Source organism: Eptesicus fuscus, chromosome 18 (genome assembly GCF_027574615.1).
Source record: "Eptesicus fuscus isolate TK198812 chromosome 18, DD_ASM_mEF_20220401, whole genome shotgun sequence".
Lineage (NCBI taxonomy): Eukaryota > Metazoa > Chordata > Mammalia > Chiroptera > Vespertilionidae > Eptesicus > Eptesicus fuscus.
The window spans coordinates 1367176-1384597 of NC_072490.1; the positions used below are offsets into that span (position 1 = coordinate 1367176).

General features: G+C 48.7%; 1 protein-coding gene across 2 annotated transcripts in view; it reads right to left on the reverse strand.

Annotated features, from left to right (window-relative positions):
- Nucleotides 1-17422, reverse strand: part of QRICH1 (glutamine rich 1) — a 33616-nt gene that overhangs the window by 2318 nt on the left and 13876 nt on the right. For both annotated transcript variants that reach the window (XM_008155765.3, XM_008155774.3), the window contains 6 exons: nucleotides 16288-17322; nucleotides 9324-9501; nucleotides 8578-8732; nucleotides 6773-6887; nucleotides 698-806; nucleotides 237-388 (listed from right to left, as the gene is read on the reverse strand). In XM_008155765.3, the coding sequence (XP_008153987.1) occupies nucleotides 237-388; nucleotides 698-806; nucleotides 6773-6887; nucleotides 8578-8732; nucleotides 9324-9501; nucleotides 16288-17322 (1744 nt within the window). The remainder of the gene's footprint in view (nucleotides 1-236; nucleotides 389-697; nucleotides 807-6772; nucleotides 6888-8577; nucleotides 8733-9323; nucleotides 9502-16287; nucleotides 17323-17422) is intronic.

Genomic DNA, 17422 nt, shown 5'->3' on the forward strand with positions numbered 1-17422 from the left:
GGACATATTGGAAGGAGAGAGCGTGTGAGGAATGGGCAGTGACTATGAAAGGAAGAGACGGCTATCTTTTCTGGGACATCTCTGCTTCTTTAAGAGTCTGACGTTTCTGGGTGAGGAGAAAGGAATGGAGAATTGCTATCCAGCAAATCCCAGCTCCAACGCATGGCTAGCCCCAGGGCACAAGAGCACACAGGACTAGTAGCCCTGTTTCTGCAGGCCCTGCCTCCTTCCCCTACCTTTCTGGCCAGTCTGGTGTATCCCAAGGGCCTTCAGGTACCGAATACTCGTGCTTTTGTCCTTGGGGTTGGAGGGGTTCTTCTTTGTCTGTCGCAAGACCTTGGAGAAGGCCAGCTTCATGTGCTGGTCCACGGTCTTCAACAGGAAGTACCTGCACCGCAAGTGAGAGCCAGGCAGAGGGGAGGTGCCAGGAGGAGACCGTGACTTACCCTCTGCGGTCAGTGCTTTACAGAGCCATGCCCACACTCCCAGGACAGGGCAGGCCCACGCCCACACCCACTGTCCCGTGGAGAAGCCACATTAGGACTGGTGGTGGGGTCTGGCGAGGCTGCCTGCTTTTAGTAGCCCAAAGGCTCTCAAATACGTGTCAAAAGAACTCCAAGTCGGCCTGGAGAGTTTCCACCCTCTTCGCTGGGCAGCTGCCGGCAATGACTAAGTACGAAGCCTCTAGAACACTTACTTGGTGTTAAAGAACATGAGGGTGGTCAGCAGGGTGGAAGGGGAGTGAGCCCCGAGCTGCTTGCACTCCCACAGCATCTCCTCAGTCACGTGGCTGGGCAGCACATAGCCTAGGAGGAACAGAGGACTGCTGCACAAGGGGGTGGCAGGATGGGGGGCGGCACGACCAGGGCCACAGGACCACAGGGTTAGCCAGAGGGCCTTCCTGGGATGGCAGTCACCGCGGAAGCTTGTTAAAACACAGATGGTTTGGTCCCAACATCAATTTCTAACATTTCCTGAGACCACGGCCCTCTACACGAGTGCTCTTACTGGACGTTAATTCTTCTTCATCCCAAGTCAACATGAGACAAAAAGGCCTCAGGGACAGTGAAACACCCCAAACTATGACCCAAACTCTGCACATAGCGCACTTCTCCGGAAAGAGGGCACAGAGCTCCCATCATCATTTCTAACGTGCCCAGGGCCCAAAGCACAGGCGTGCATGCCTGCTTCCCTTGCTAACCCTTCTTTAGAAAGCAAGCCCTTCGCACAGGTGCCCCCTCAGGACAGGGTTCCCTGTAAGAGCTGGGCAGGGACCAAGGCCAGGAGTTGGGCCACCACGCCCCTCCATGTTCATCCCGCAGTCAGGGTGCAGTCAGTGTCTGTGGGCCGGTGCCATGTCACAGCAGCAGGGAAAGAAGCATTCTGCCTTGTACACTCCTCTCCTCTGCTCTCGCACAGCTGGCCCTGACTCCACCAGCGCATGTCCGTCTCTGCAGGGCACTGCCTCTGCCCTTGTCCTTTGTGGTCCAGTGACAATGAGCTCACCTTCCCTGCTCTGGGACGTGTCTGGAGCAGGGTGGGGGCAGAAGACAGTCGTCCCAGAGAAGGCCAGACCAGGAGTGGTCCCAGGCACACGCGCATGCACTATTTTCTCGGGGTTCACTGTGCCACCTGGTGTCACGTTCCCCAGCTTTAACTGCTTCTTTAGCAACATGTCGCCTGAACCTTAGGAAAACTTCTGGCATGGGAGAAGGGTGACAGAGACAGAGCCATCACTGAAAAGCCTCAGAGCTCCAATTCTGAACTCCAAGGATCAAAATGATTGATTTTGTCTTTTATATTTTTGGTTCTGCCCACTTTAAAGACCTAGAAACAATGACAAGCACAGGAGCAATGAACACACCTGACATCCAGGCCTTGGTTTGGTATTGAACTACCATTTACCACTGAAAACATCAGGACCCATGGGGAACACACTGATACCACACCGGGACCGGAAATGTCCGAGATGAGCCTGAAACATGTTGGCAAACCAGTTGTGCCAAAAGAACTTAAGGGCTAATTTAAAGAGACTCCAAATGATCAAAGATGGGACAATTTGCACATCAGTAAAGATAACGACTGGGGGAAAAGGTAACTGAATCTTATTAAATATGCTCACATTCATTAATTCATGATGATTCTTAAAAACAAACAAAAACCATACAGTTACTTGGTCATCACTGAGGGAAGCTGGTGAACCGAGTCATTCCTGTGAACACTGCTGAACACAGGAGAACAAACAAGCCCTGTCCTCCCTCTTCTATACAATTTACATCGCCAGGAATTCAACAGGTTCGCAAGGAAAAGTTCCTCTGTTTTTCAGCTAATAATGAAGAAGTAATAACATTATTGCAACTAATGAATTAATGGATACAGACATTAAGGGCATCTGATGAAAATAAATAACCCATCTATGATGTAACCTTGCCAAAAAGAGAAACACACACACACACACACAAAACCCTGACTACCTATTAACTGTAAATACAGGGAACAGAAGAATAAGTCAAACTACACCATGGGGATGTAATCAGCAAAAAGTAAACGGTGTGACAATTTAAAAGGCTAATTTCTCCCATAAATTGCAAGAAAAAAAACAACAAGGGGGAAATGAAAGATTCAAGCTAACCACTGAAAGGTATATCCAGCAATTTCAATTCAAGGTGGACTTTACACCTTGATTTAAACAAAATTATGACATTAGAAATTTAAAGAGGGTAGATTTTGATGACATTATGGAATTATCTTTTTTTTAAAGGTATGATAACGGCATTGTGGTATGTCAATAATACATATTAAAATATTTATGAATAAAGTGTCTGGAACTTACTTCAAAATAATATGGGAGGGGGAGTAAGTAGTGTATATATGAAATGAGATGTACCATGAATAAACAGTAGGTACATGGGAGTGTCATTTATCTCGGTTACTTTTATGTGTGCCTGAAATTCCACAATAAAAAGTCTTAGAAAGCGAATTGTACACAGCTACAGTTGCCTTAAAAATCTGCAAATCATGTAGCGTGAGTCAGTGATCCACTTACCCGGTCTGTTCCAACGACAGAGAGGCCTCCCTCCTAATGCCCCAACACTTCCATCCCTGGTGCTCTGCTCTTCAAAGCACTGACTTAATCACAAATAATTTGGTGACTTACTGTCTTGCTGTTAGACTGTAAGGTCCATTTTGTTCACTACAATATTATTATCTATACTAGAGACCCAGTGCATGAAATATGTGCACTCGGGGGGATCCCTTAGCCCGGCCTGTGCTCTCTGGCAGTCTGGGAGCCCTCAGGGGATGTCCGACTGACGGCTTAGGCCTGCTCCCCGTGAGTTGGCTTAAGCCGTCAGTTGGACGTCCATAGCACTGCCATGGAGGTGGGAGCGGCTCTGCCACCGCCACTGCGCTCGCCAGCCATGAGCTCGTCTTCTAGCTGAGTGGCACTCCCCGTGGGAGCGCAATGAACACCAGGGGGCAGCTCCTGCACTGAGCATCTGCCCCCTGGTGGTCAGTGCATGTCATAGTGACTGGTCGCTCTGCTATCAGGTGTCCCGGATTGTGAGAGGGCACAGGCCAGGTTGAGGGACCCCACTGGTGCATGATCAGGGCTAGGGAGGAACAGAGGAGGTTGGCCAGCTGTGGAGGGACCGCAGGAGGGCTCCAGGTTGTGTCTGGCCCATCTACTTCAGTCCCGATCTGCTGGACTCCAGTAGCAAACTAACCCACTGGTTGGAGCATCTGCCCCCTGGGATCAATGCATGTCATAGCAACTGGCCAAATGGTCAACTGTGTGCCCCCTGGTGGTCAGTGTACGTCATAGTAAGTGGTTGAGCAGCCTTAGCATATCATTAGCATATTATGCTTTGATTAGTTAATTGGACGACCGGACACTTAGCATATTAGGCTTTTATTATATAGGATAACTGGAATACTGCCTGGCACACAGTAGGCACTCAAAAATATGTAACCAATAATTTTTTTAAGGTTAAGCATGTAACAAACTATGAGTGGTGATTGATGTTAACCAGACTGCTTTCAACGCAAATCCCAAGGAGCATGGCTGCTGGATCATAAGGTAAGAAAATGTTTACTTTTTTATGAAAATGCCAAATTGTCTTCCAAAGTGGCTGTGCCACTTTACATTCCCACCAGCAGTGGAAGAGGCTCTTTTTATATATATATATATATATATTTTTAAATTTTATTTTATTGTTTCAAGTATTACAAGTAGTAGTACATATGTCCCCTTTTTTTTCAGTGGGTGAGGCTCTTGTTGCTCCCTGGCTAGCATCTGGTGCTGCCAGTGTGGGTTTCAGCCTTCCTCACAGTGGATAGCGGCTTCTCATTATTTTAAATTGCAATTTCCTGGTGACATGTAATAAGCATCTTTTCATGTGCTTGTCTACCACCTGTGTATCTTCTTTAGTGAGACACCTGTTCAGATTTTTTGCCCATTTGTTAAATCAGGTTGTTTTCTTATTGTTGAGTGTTAAGAGTTCTTTGTATATTTTGGATACCAGTCCTTCATTGGGTATGTGTTTTACAAAGATTTCCTCCCAGTCTGTGACTCATTTTTTCATTCTCTTAACTGTTTCACAAAGCTGAAGTTTTTAATTTGAATGAAGTCCAATGTATCAATTTTTTTCTTTCATGCATCACCAGGCTTTTGGTATCTTCTCTATATATAAAAACCTAAGCGACCGGCTGACCAACCACCAGGGGGCAGACGCTCATCGCAGAAGCGGAAACCACGGGCATGGAAACATGGAATAGACTGATGAGTCTTAGAGGAAAGGGGGGAGGGCAGGAAGATATTAACCAATGATCTTATATGTATACTAGAGGCCTGGTGCACGGATTTGTGCACCAATGGGGTCCCTCGGCCTGGCCTGAGCCCTCTCGCAATCTGGGGCCCCTCTGGGGATGTCGGACTGCTAGTTTTGGCTCAATTCCCGCAGGCCAGGCCGAGGGACCCCACTGGTGCATGAATCCGTGCACTGGGCCTCTAGTTGTATATAAAAAGTCATCACCAAACCCAAGGTCACCTAGATTTTCTATGTTATCTCTAGGAGGAGTTTTATAATTTTGCATTTTACATTTACATCTGTGATCCATCTGGAGTTAGTTTTGTGAACGGTGTAAGATCTATGTCCAGACTGATTTTTTGCATGTGGATGTCCAGTTCTAGAGCCTGTTGAAAAGACTATCCTTTCTTCATTGAACTCCCTTTGTTCCTTTGACAAAGGTAAGTTGGTTATATTTTTGTGACTATTTCTGGGCTCTCTGTTCTGTGTCATTTATCTGCCTGCCTATTCTTTCATAAAAAACCTGCACAAAATGTTTATAGCAGCTTTATTCATAATTGCCAAATTGGAAGCTATTCCATAGGTGAATGGATAAACAAACTGTGGTACATCCATACGATGGAATATTATCAGCAATAAAAAATGAGCTATCAGCCACAAAGAGACACCGGGACGTTAATGTGTATTGCTAAGTGAAAAAAATCTGAAAAGGCCACAATATAAATTATTCCAATTATATGATATTCTGAAAAAGGCAAAAACTATGGAGATAGTAAAAAAGACCACTGGTTGCCAGAAATTCTAGGGGAGGCAGGGAGGGATAACTAGGTGGAACATAGGGGATTTTAAAGTAGTGAAACTTGTGTATGAGACAGTAACTGCAGACACATGTCATTATACATTTGACAAAACCCACAATATGTGTAACACAAGGAGTGAACCCTAATGTAAACTACAGGCATTTAATTAATAATGTGTCAATACTGGTTCATCAATGTTAACAAGTATACCACACTAATACAAGGTAATATTGGGGAAACACTGTGTGGGGGGGTATATAGGAATTCTCTGTACCTCCTGCTTAATTTTTCTGTAAACCTAAAACTGCTCTAAAAAATAAAGTGTATTAGCCCGAGCTGGTTTGGCTGAGTGGGTAGAGCGTCAGCCCATGGACTGAAGGGTCCTGGATTCGATTGTAGCCAAGGGCACGTCCCTCGGCTGCAGGCTTGATCCCTGGCCCTGGTCGAGCCCGTGCTGGAGGCAACCAATCCATGTGTCTCTCTCACATCGATGTTCCCCCCGACCCCCTCTTTCTCCCTCTCCCTTCCATTCTCACTAAAAAATCAATGGAAAAACATCCTCGGGTAAGGATTAACAAAAAATAAAATAAGGTTTCTTAAAAACAAAACAAAACAAAAAAACCTCAGACATTCTACTGCAAAACTCATGTTCTTTCCAATATAACATACTACCCAGGAAGTTACCTGTAGGTAAAGCAAAAATTATGTTCTATACAGGGTGGAGCAAAAGTAGGTTTATAGTTTTGAGTACTCAAAATAGTCTTTTCTTATATTTTTATTTAATAATTATTGAATTATTTTCCATACAAACAAGTGTAAACCTACTTTGGCCCCACTCTGTACACATAAAACATATGTAACATGAGTAACCTACAGATAAAACAGTTAATAATTCTTATTTTTTGCAGTGATTCTAATTTTAATAGGAAAAAAAAAGAGTAACTACCCCACACTCCACATGGCCCTGTTCTTGTCACACGGGGACCAGCGGTCCTGTGCCTGGAAAGCAGTGCCCCTGCCCCAGCAGGGCAAGCAGCAGAGGCCGATGCTGGCGCCCAGGGTTTACAGCCCTCACCCACGTGCTGTACAGAGCCAGCCACACAAGCAGCCGGGCCTTCCTCAACCCCGGTGGGAAAGACATCCAAGTGCTAGGAAGACTCTTACCAAGTGGAGTGACTCGGGGCTGAACGTCCTTCAGAACTTCATGCAGCCACTCCGTGAATCGAACGTAATAAAGATCTGAGAAAATGTCATCAACCCGTCCATTTTCAAAAAGATACTAAAAGAAAAACAATCAACAAAAATTGTTGGTAGTCTTCTGAGTAAGACTTGCAGGGGAAATAAGCATTCTTTTACCAGTACTGTCGCCTCTGCCTACCCGTTCCCCCTTATTAACCTGCATACCAGGTCAAAACCGTCCAGCACGTGACACTTGCCCAGTACACGTTGGATCATGTGAACCAACTCTCACACACACGGGCAGAACCTATGGATGCGATTGCACCAGGCAAGGCTCTCATGGCAGCAGAAACATGGTGCAGGCTGAGGCCAGCCTCCTACTGGCTGTGGTGTCAGTCAAACAACTCGTGTGAGTCTTAACTTCGGGGGCTCAGTTTCCTTGTCTGTAAACGGAGATGACGGAGCCTGTCTTCCGGGACTCGGGAGAACACGGCATGAGAAGCACGTAAAGCAATTCCCCCGGCACCCCGAGTGGCCAGGAAGAAAGAGAACCAACTTGGAGGCAGACTTTTCTCAGGCCCAGGCCACAGGGCGAGTGCCACCAGCATGTGCTTTGCCCACCTCACTGGGGGGCTCCCACAAGAGCATTCAAACCCTAAGAAACCCTCCTCGGTTCTCCCAGTCTACCATACATTTCTGTCATGCTTCACCTTAAATGTTCTGAAAACCTAAAATCATTAAAAATAAATACATAAAATAAAAACGCTTAGGTAATATACCAAATATTTGTGTGTGTAATTTTCTTTGTTCTTTTTTTGTTTTTTAAAAGTATGCCTTAAAAAAAAAATTGATCTCAGAGAGAGGAAGGGAGAGGGGAAAAGAGAGAAATAGTAACATCAATGATGAGAGAGAATCATCATTTGGCTGTCTCCCATTGTCAAACAGGGTTTGCACCTACAACCTGGGCATGGGCCCTGACCCAGAATCAAACTATGACCTCCGGGTTCATAGGTCGACTCTCAACCACTGAGCAACATTAGCTGGGCTGTTTGTTTCTATATAATAAATATAATATAATATAATATAATATAATATAATAAATAATAATAAATATAATAAACATATTATAATAAATATAATACTAGAGGCCTGGTGCATGAAAATTTATGTATTGAAGGGGGGGCGGTTCCTCAGCCTGGCCTGCCCCCTCACAGTCCGGAAGCCCTCAGGGGCAGGAGGTGACCTGGTGATCAGGAGAAGGTGATGCCCCATCACACCTCTGCTGCTGCCACTGCTGGCAGCACAAGCCTCGGGCGGCCCTGGGTGGCTGAAGCGACTGGGTGCCACCATCTTTGAGGGCATGGAAGTCAATTAGCATATTCCCTCCTTATTGGCTGTGGGCGCTGCCATCTTTGAGGGCATGACAGTCAATCAGCATATTCCCTCTTTATTTGATAGGATAATATAATATAATAGAGCTTGGGAGCTGGGGCTGGGAGGGACTGGGAGGGGAGGGAAAGGCACCGGCACGCTCCCTGGAGGGAGAGCCAACATACAAAACATTTCCACCGGAGTTTCTCTCACTGGCAGGCAGGGTTAGGAATGATGCTTATTTTCTAAAGTGAACATGTAGATCTTTTGCAATGAAAAAAGAACATACTTAAACTCATTATACAGTTAAAAGAGAGAGTCCTAATTAAAACTCCTTGCTTGTCATTTTACTAATTTGAATATCCAGTAAATAGCTGACGGGAACAGCTCCGACGTGTCCCTGGGAAGCTGCTTCCTACCTTCTGGATGCACAGGAAAATGTAGTAGAGCACATCTGGGTCATAGGGTTCACCTTCTCCATTCCGAGCTTCCCGTGTCATCAGACAGAGCCCGTAATTCAGCTCGGCCACAGCAGAAGAGATGAGATCTTCCTGGAATCGCAGAAGCTGGCGCCCTACAACACAAACCCCAAAGGTGAATGGGAGTCCTGGCAACAGGCATCTCTTCATTGGTTGCTCACATCCCTGAAGTCAGCTCAGAGCAAATACTGCCCCATCAGTGCTGGCGTGGAAATGGTCACTTGCATCTGGCCTACTAAGACAGCAACCTCTACTATGTCCTATTACACCAGGGTTTCCTTCCCACAGTCCTTCCACTTCACATTTCCTGAAGTTTTTATTAGGGCTATGAAAGGAAAGACACCCCACCCCCCGCCCCCTAATGCTAGGAAGTATATAAGCATGATGCCAAGGAAGAAGGGCTTTGAACACACTCACTGGTTTCTATCTTCTCCCAGAAACTGCTCTGCCCAGATCTAGGTCAACTCCAGAAATCCATGTATACAGAAATGCCTAGTCTTGCACAAATCACGCAAACCTTGCTCAGGCCTGCTTGCTGCTTGTCTTGAATTCAGCATACTACTTCAGATGGAGCTTCCTGGTCCCCAGAGCCAAGGGACACCACTTTCCTGCCGCCCTCCCCTCCTGCTGCTTCAGTGCCACTGTATTTCAGACGGAGTCCACCCCCTATCCCTCCAAACACTCACTCCCAATGGGCGCCAGTCTGTTCTGAGCATCCTTCTCTAGCTCAGCGTTCTTGGTCTGGGCCCAGTTTTTCCATACTTCAAGCCCTTCTTCTGGCTTCAGAGAATTCGGAAGCAGAAGTTCTGGGGAAGGCTGTGGCTGTGACTGTGGTTCAACTTCAGCAACCTGGACAGTTTGAGCCTATGAGAGAGAAACCATCAAAATGCGTCAATACTCCTTCGCATCAGGCCCTTTGTTCAGCAAAACTGCCAGGAAAATGTTACTTGTAGTTCTTTCAATAAAAAAATTCTCTTCTCCATGCTGTCCTATTTTCAAGAATCTTGGAAATTCGACTCCTTACCCCAGGGATAGCAAAGCCTAGTACCGTGATTCTCCGCCCTGGCTGTACTTTTTTTTTTTTTTTAAACATGTTTTTATTGATTTTAGAGAGAGGGAAAGAGAAATATCAACTGGTTGCCTCCTGCATGCACCCTAACTGGGGATCGAACCCGAAACTTGGGCATGTGCCCTGACTGGGAATCGAACCTGTCACCCTTTTGGTTTATGGCATGATGTTCCAGCCAACTGAGCCACACCGGCCACGAATGCATTTCTAAGAAGCTTCCAAGTGCCGAAACTGGTCTGCTGACCACACTCTGAGCACCAGGTCTCCAGAGCAGTGACTCACATGCCCAAGCCTTAATCCCCAGAGATTCTGATTTATTTTGTCTAAATTGAGGGCCTGCTGCTATCGGTATTTTCAAATCTCCCAGGTGATTTCAATGCCCAACCCCGGTGAAGAACCATCATTTAGAGAAAGGAAAGGACAACAAACAAGCCACGTCCCTGTCCCTGCCACTGCAGGTTCGGAGGGTGAGCCTTCTCCAGCTATCCAGAGGCCCTCTCCCCCGTCCCATCCCAATAACACTGCGACAGGAGGCCCCGCGCTAGCTTCCTGCCTCCAAAGGAAGGGTGCTCCCACCCTCGGCGGGCTGAGAGCCAAGCCCTGCAGACCAGCAGGCAGAGAATATCCAGGAGTCTGAACCACCGTCCCCGGCAGGCGGGGCAGACACCACGCACAGGCTCTGGGGCTCACACACCTGTCCACACTCTGAACAAACTTCCTTGAGCAATTCTCCTGAGGAAGGTCAAACCATCCCAATCAAAAGCAAAATCCTTTATCCATGACACACAAATCTGCTGTCATCCAATACATACGACTGTACAAGCTTTGATAATACACATGATTAAGGAGGTAAAGCAATAACATTGCCAGGCCCTGGCATGCCTGCCAACCCCGGAACTCCACTCTGACCCCCTTCTTAGCTCAGCTCCCACCCTCCTTGTTGAGTCTCACCTGTACGCGCAGGTAGGTTTCCGTGTTTGAGGAAATGACTGCTAACTTTGCAGCTCGCAGCGATGCTAACTCTAAGGAGACCTCCCCGTAACCCGCCGTGGGACGATGCATCTCCAACTGGACACCTCCCTGTGCCCTCACACTAACCTCTACCGAGAGAACTCACCCCTCTCTCCACCCACAACTACTCTCCTGAGAGACCCCCCCTCCCTTGTTCAATGGCTACACCATCTCCTCAAGCTGGAAATCTAGGAATCGGACTGGGTAAGGAGGTGGGGACCGCTTCTCTGCTGGCTTCCTGGCGAGGTCCCTCCTTTGTGCGCCTCTACCCACTACGTGTAACATTCCCAAGCATCTCGACAACAAAATTCTCCCACACGTGTCCAATGCCCGCCAGTGAAGATGGGCAGTACCCAGGCTGGAAAGTACTGATGTAGGAAGACCTGTACACGGTGGTGCAGAGGATTTCCTATTGATAATGGAGCCCCTTGGATAGTTTTAAGCTGGGAAGTGACATAATCTTACATAAAAAAAAAACAAATCGATTATTCTTGCCCTGGCCAGTATGGCTCAGTTGGTTGGAACATATTCCCATATACTAAAAGGTTATGAGTTCGATTCCCAGTCAGGGCACATACCTAGGTTGCAGATTTGATTCCCAGTTGGGGCATGTATGGAAGGCAACCAATTGATGTTCTTTTCTCTCTCCCTCTCCCTTCCCCCGTCTCTAAAATCAATGAGCATACCCTAGAGTGAGGATTAAAAAAAAATTAGCTCTGGCCTGTGTTTCTCAATGGTTAGACCACTCGGCCTCCGTATCAGAGGGTCACAAGTTCGATTCCCAGTCAAGGGCACATACCTGGGTTGCAGGCTTGATCCCCAGCTCCGGTTGGGGTGTGTGTGTGAGGCAACAAATTGATGTGTCTCTCACATCGATGTTTCTTTTTTTACAAAAAAAATATTTTTATTGATTTCAGAGAGGCAGGGAGAGGGAGAGATAGAAACATCAATGATGAGAGGGAATCATTGACTGGCTGCCTCCTGCACGCTCCCTACCGGGGATCGAGCTGCAACCTGGGCATGTGTCCTTGACTGGAATCAAACCTGGGACCCTTCAGTCCGCAGGCTGATGCTCTATCCATTGAGCCAAACCAGATAGGGCACATCGATGTCCGTCTGTCTGTCTGTCTCCCTCTCTTCCCCGTCCCTCTTCCACTCTCCCTAAAAATCAATGGAAAAAATATCCCCGGGTGAGGATTAACAAAAAACAAACAAACAAAAATTATTGGTGGTGATCTACGGAGAATGAAATGAAGAGCCAAAGTGGAAGCAGGTGTTGGTCGCCTAGACTCAGACGGTGGCAGTGGCAAGGACTTCAGGGAGTCTGAGAAGTCTGGTGGTAGAACCAATGTGGCTTATTGATGAACTTGCTGTGAGGAGTAATGGGAAGCAGACTCCAGGATGACTCCTGGGTTTCTGGCTTACACAATGGGTGACTGGCTAATGCTACCACTTTCTAGAATTGGGGAGCGTCGATAGTGGCAGAGTTGATGCTAATGAAGAGCTGAGAGATCTTCTTAAATCCAAGTAAATAAGTAACTGCTGAATGTGTGGGAAGAGATCTAATGGGAAAGGCATGGTCTAGAGCAGGGGTCCTCAAACTTTTTAAACAGGGGGCCAGTTCACTGTCCCTCAGACCGTTGGAGGGCCGGACTCTAGTTTAAAAAAAACTATGAGCAAATTCCTATGCACACTGCACAGATCTTATTTTGAAGTAAAAAAACAAAACGGCAAAAACACCCGCATGTGGCCCGCGGGCCGTAGTTTGAGGTCGCCTGGTCTAGAGAGTCTAAGATGTGCGTCAATGCAGCACAGGGAATGGACTGCAGTGCCTGCCTGTCCAGGGTTCAATCCCAACTCTGCTGCTTACTAATGGTGGCCTTGTTGTTGAAGCCCTCTGCCTGTTTCTTCATATGTAAAATGGAGATGGTGGTATCTATCTCACACGGTTGGTGGAGGAATTAAGTGAGTTACAGTATGTAACCGAAGATGAGTTACATACTGTAACACAGGTTGGTGGAGGAATTAAAGGAGTTACAGTATGTAACCGAACAATGCTGGCAGATCGTGTTGGTGAACATCTAGCAGCGGCACCATCTGCAGCAGGGGTGGGAACCCTTTTCTGCCCAGGGCCATTCACTTATTTATAACATCATTCGAGGGCCATACAACGTTATCAACTTAAAATTATGTTGCTATGAAAAAAAGCTCCTAGATTTCTTGAATTTCAAGTTCTGTCTGTGGTGGCCTTGGCAGGGCCCAATCAAATGATATGGCCCCGGGGCCAGACGTCCCCACCCCTGATCTAGCTGATGCGAAAACCACACACAGGACAGAAATTCCTGAGGGAGGAAAAGGGCTAGCGCTCTCTGAGGAACATCAACACGGATGGTTTGGAGAAAGGAACAGGCACTCGTTTCCTGAGAAGGGACAGAAGCAATGGCTAAGACACCAGGAGTGTAGAGAATGAAGCCCAGCAGAGAGGTTCAGGAAGGCTGTGCTGGGTGTTGCTAAGATTAAAAGCAGATGAGCCTGCTGGATCTGGCCACTGCTGGCCTTGCCTGACAAGAGCATGCTGCTGTGTGTTGAAAACTGGCTAACAAGTGCAATCAGCTTGTACATAGAATCCTTTTGAGGATTCTGGGAATAACGTAGAGCGGAGAAGTACGGCAAGCGATGGAGGTGGATGAGAGGTCAAGGGAGGGAGGTTTTGCCATAAACATGGCGGTAAGAGTTTTCCTAAAGGGATGGCAGGTAAAGGAGCACAACCCTCTCTGAGTCCAGCTCACTCCACAGCACAACTGCCTTCCCCCGGGCTGTGAGTACCCCACGGGCAGAGACTGGTCACTCTGCTCCTGCGCCCAGAACCTGAGGAGGAGGCAGGGAGTGTTTGTGGGGCCCGTGGACAAACTGATCTTTCCTGCCGGAGGAGTCCTCTTCCCAATGGTTCTCTTCTGTAATAATGCCGGATGTAAGGCCCCGGAGCCTTTCCCAGAGGAGACATGGCGTGAAGAGCACGGGCCACTGAAGTGAACTCCAGGAAAGATCTTCTGCTGAAGGGCCCGAATGTGCAAACTATTATTTTTTTTAAAATACGTTTTTTATTGATTTCAGAGAGGAAGGGAGAGGGAGAGACAGAAACATCAATGAAGAGAGAGAATCATTGATTGGCTGCCTCCTGCACGCTCCCCACTGGGGATTAAGCCCGCAACCCAGGCATGTGCCCTTGACCGGAATCGAACCCGGGACCCTTAGGTCCACAGACTGACGCTGTGTCCACTGAGCCACATCGGCTGGGCCTGAATGTACAAATGATTAAGAGACGAATGAGTGCCAAGAGGCCTGACCTGCAAACTGGACCATCAGGCCCAAGAGAGCCGAGAGGCACGATGAGCTCCAGGCCTGTGAGCGAAAGCGCAGTACCGGGCCCTATCCCGTCCCGCTGGTCTCTCCTAGAGGCAACCACTTCACCCCACACTCGACTCTTCCTCTTTTTTAAAAACATATTTGTACTGGTTTCAGAGAGGCGGGGGGGGGGGGGGGGGGAGAGAGAGAGAGAGAGAGAGAGAGAGAGAAACATCAATGATGAGAGAGAACCACTGATTGGCTGCCTCCTGTACGCTCCCCACTGGGGATGGAGCCCACAACCTGGGCATGTGCCCTGACTGGAAATTGAACTGTGACCTTCTGGTTCATAGGTTGATGATCAACCACTGAGCACACCACCCGGGCTGATTCTTCTTCTAATCACACTCCTAGGAATCTGAAAAACTGCCCACCCCAAACCCTCAGATCAAGTTCAACTCTTCACGCTGTGAAGGTAACTCCTTTGCCCCCGTACTATCTTCTCTCCCACAGCGCCCCCTCCTCATGCTGCCCAAGGCCATGTCCCTTCTTCCCACCCCGGCTCTGTACTAGTGCTGCTCCAGTCTGTCAACGTAAGCTATAAACCACAGCACACACACCACTTCCCCACAAGGATGCCGCTGCTGACTTTAACCGGGAATGATTTCTGAAGTCCCAGCTTTTCTTCGTGTGTGGCACACAATGTCACACTTCATTCTGCTGCCTTATAGTAATTCAAAGAAACAGAAATTACGTGTTCTCACTCCTACCACGGACTACAAGCTGCCTGAAGCAGCGACTGTCCTGTGCTACTTCTGGGCCTGCAGCTGATTACGTAAAAGTTCCTCAATGAGGTCACCTAAGGTCGCGTTCTGGTGCCTGGTCAGCTTTTGCCTAATCAACATCATTTACTGCCCAAGTTTCTGAGCGTGGTCCCGGGTCCGCCAGTGCTTTGTCTGTCAGCTCCCTCCCATGCAGCCCAGGAGCCCCTGCCCTGCAAGGCACACTGTCTTCGGCAGATCCACAAGACCAGAGGCTCTAGGTCCACTCTAAAGCTCTGCTAGACAAGGACTGGGAGGTTCACTAATAGTCGTAAAAGAGGATAGCCTCGAGACGCTAACTATTAGAAATGATAAAAGAGCAAAACAATTATAAAGTTAAAATTTCAACAGAATTATATTTTTGCATCTTTCATATAAATCTAAATGATTTCAAAATAAAAAGCTTTAAAAAAATTTCAATGTAGCTGTCATAGAAGAAAATCCAAGTAACCAAGGCTTACTGGTACTACTAGAGGCCTGGTGCACAAAATTCATGCACTGCGGGGGGGGGGGGGGGGCGTGTACAGGACGGACCCTCAGCCCAGCCTGTGCCCTCTTGCAGTCCGGGAGCCCTTGGGGGATGTCTGACTGACGGCTTAGACCCACTTGGGCCTTAGCGCTGCAGCAGAGGCAGGAGGCTCCTGCCACCGCCGCTGCTCTTGCCAGCTGTGAGCCTGGCTTCTGGCTGAGCAGCACGCCCCCTGTGGGAGCGCACTGACCACCAGGGGGCAGCTCCTGCGTTGAACATCTGCCTCCTGATGGTCAGTGGGTGTCATAGTGACTGCTCATTCCACCGTTGGGTCGATTTTCATATTAGCCTTTTATTATATAGGATTTTTAAGGACCATAAAAACACCTTTGCGAAATCCCACTGCATAAATGGCTTGTTCAAGGCTCCCAAAGGTGAGAGGCCAACCAGGAGGTATTTTAGACCTTGTAATTCACCTACACTGTGTCCACAGATGACAATGAAAAAAGGAACAATCACACGTCCACTCCACTGAGCTAGCTGAGAGTCTGTGCTAAACTACTAAGGCTCCACTAGATCCTTTCCTTTGTGACACAGAAAGGAGCTCCTGGGATGAGGATACCACTTAGGGTACCACTAGTCTCTACTCAGAACTGTACTCTCCCAAAGAGAGATTAACAATGAAGCACCCAGGTAACCCCAAAGCAGTTACTGACCATTTCATTTACCTCCAGGTACCAGGACAGAACTCCTGTTTCATAGCTTCACCTGCTGCTTCTGTCCCCACCCCCCACCCCACCTAGAATAGTAGCACTATCCTACTTCAAGACTAACGTCACGGCATGAACAACCAGAAGGGCCGGAGGCTGCCAGGCAGGTTTTGGGTTGGAGTGGGTCCTGAGGGCGCAGGCTGCCCACAGAGGAGTCTCACTTACTGAACAAGTAACCTGGAGCTGCTGCTGCTGCTGAGGCGGCGGTGGCGGTGGCGTCTGTTCCTGGGGGGTCTGTGGCTGTGGCTGCTGCTGAGGGTCCCATATATGGACAGTCTGAGCTGTATTCTGGTATGTGCCTGCCACGGCCTGCACAGCCACTGGAATGTGGATGTTGCCATTCATGAACTGTGCTGGAAAGAGAGAGTTCGCCAGGGTCTGCACGACCTCTTCATGGGAGTTTTTCACTACTGACGTGCCCACCATCTTCTCCTTGTCGTCCTCCAGCTTTACAGCCGTCAGGGCCGTGGGGGAGCCACTGACGTGAACTGCGTTGTAGGCCTCCTGGGGAATGGCAATGTGGGTGATGCTCTGCTGCTGAGGGTCGCCCCGGGGCTGGGCAGAGTAAACAGGGATGGTCCAGGTCTCTCCGGTGGGGCTCGTAATGGTCCCAGTGGCACTGTACAGGTGGGCACTGTCCACTGTCAGTAAGTCTGGCCTCAAAGACACATAGCTCTGCTGCTGGCCCTGTGGAATGGCCAGCACGGTGGCCACCGGCTGCCCTGAGATGGCGTAGGACACAGTGATGGGCATGTCCACTTTGCGCTTCTTCACCGGCTGGAGAACACTGGCTGTGCCAACCCGCCGCTCCCCTTCCCGCGGTGAGCCCTGCTGGGACGGTGGTGGGGAGAGGGCGCCCACGGTCTGGATTTGGATCTGCTGACCCCCAGCAAGAGACTGGCCAGCCACCAACTGCGCCTGGATCTGCTGATGTGGGATGTGCTCCTCGGGGATCTCTGCAGCTTGGATCTGCTGTGCTGCCTGCACGTGCTGCACCTGGATCTGGGCTGCCTGGAGCTGTGAGGGGCTGGGGCTCTGCAGAGTTGGGGTCTGGATGGAAGGAGCTGCCGGTTGTGGTGCTTGGCCTTGGATCTGCACCTGGACCTGGAAGGGCTGCTCAGGAGGCTGGTGAACGGTGAGCTGCGGGGAGAGCTGCTGGGCGGACACCTGCTGCGGAGACTGCTGTACCTGCACTTGTACCTGCGGCGACAAGATTCCCCAGTGAGTAAGTGAGGCAGCACGGAGACCCAGCCCCGCAGGGAAGAGGAGTCAGGCGGAGGGCCTTGGCAATGTGAGGAGG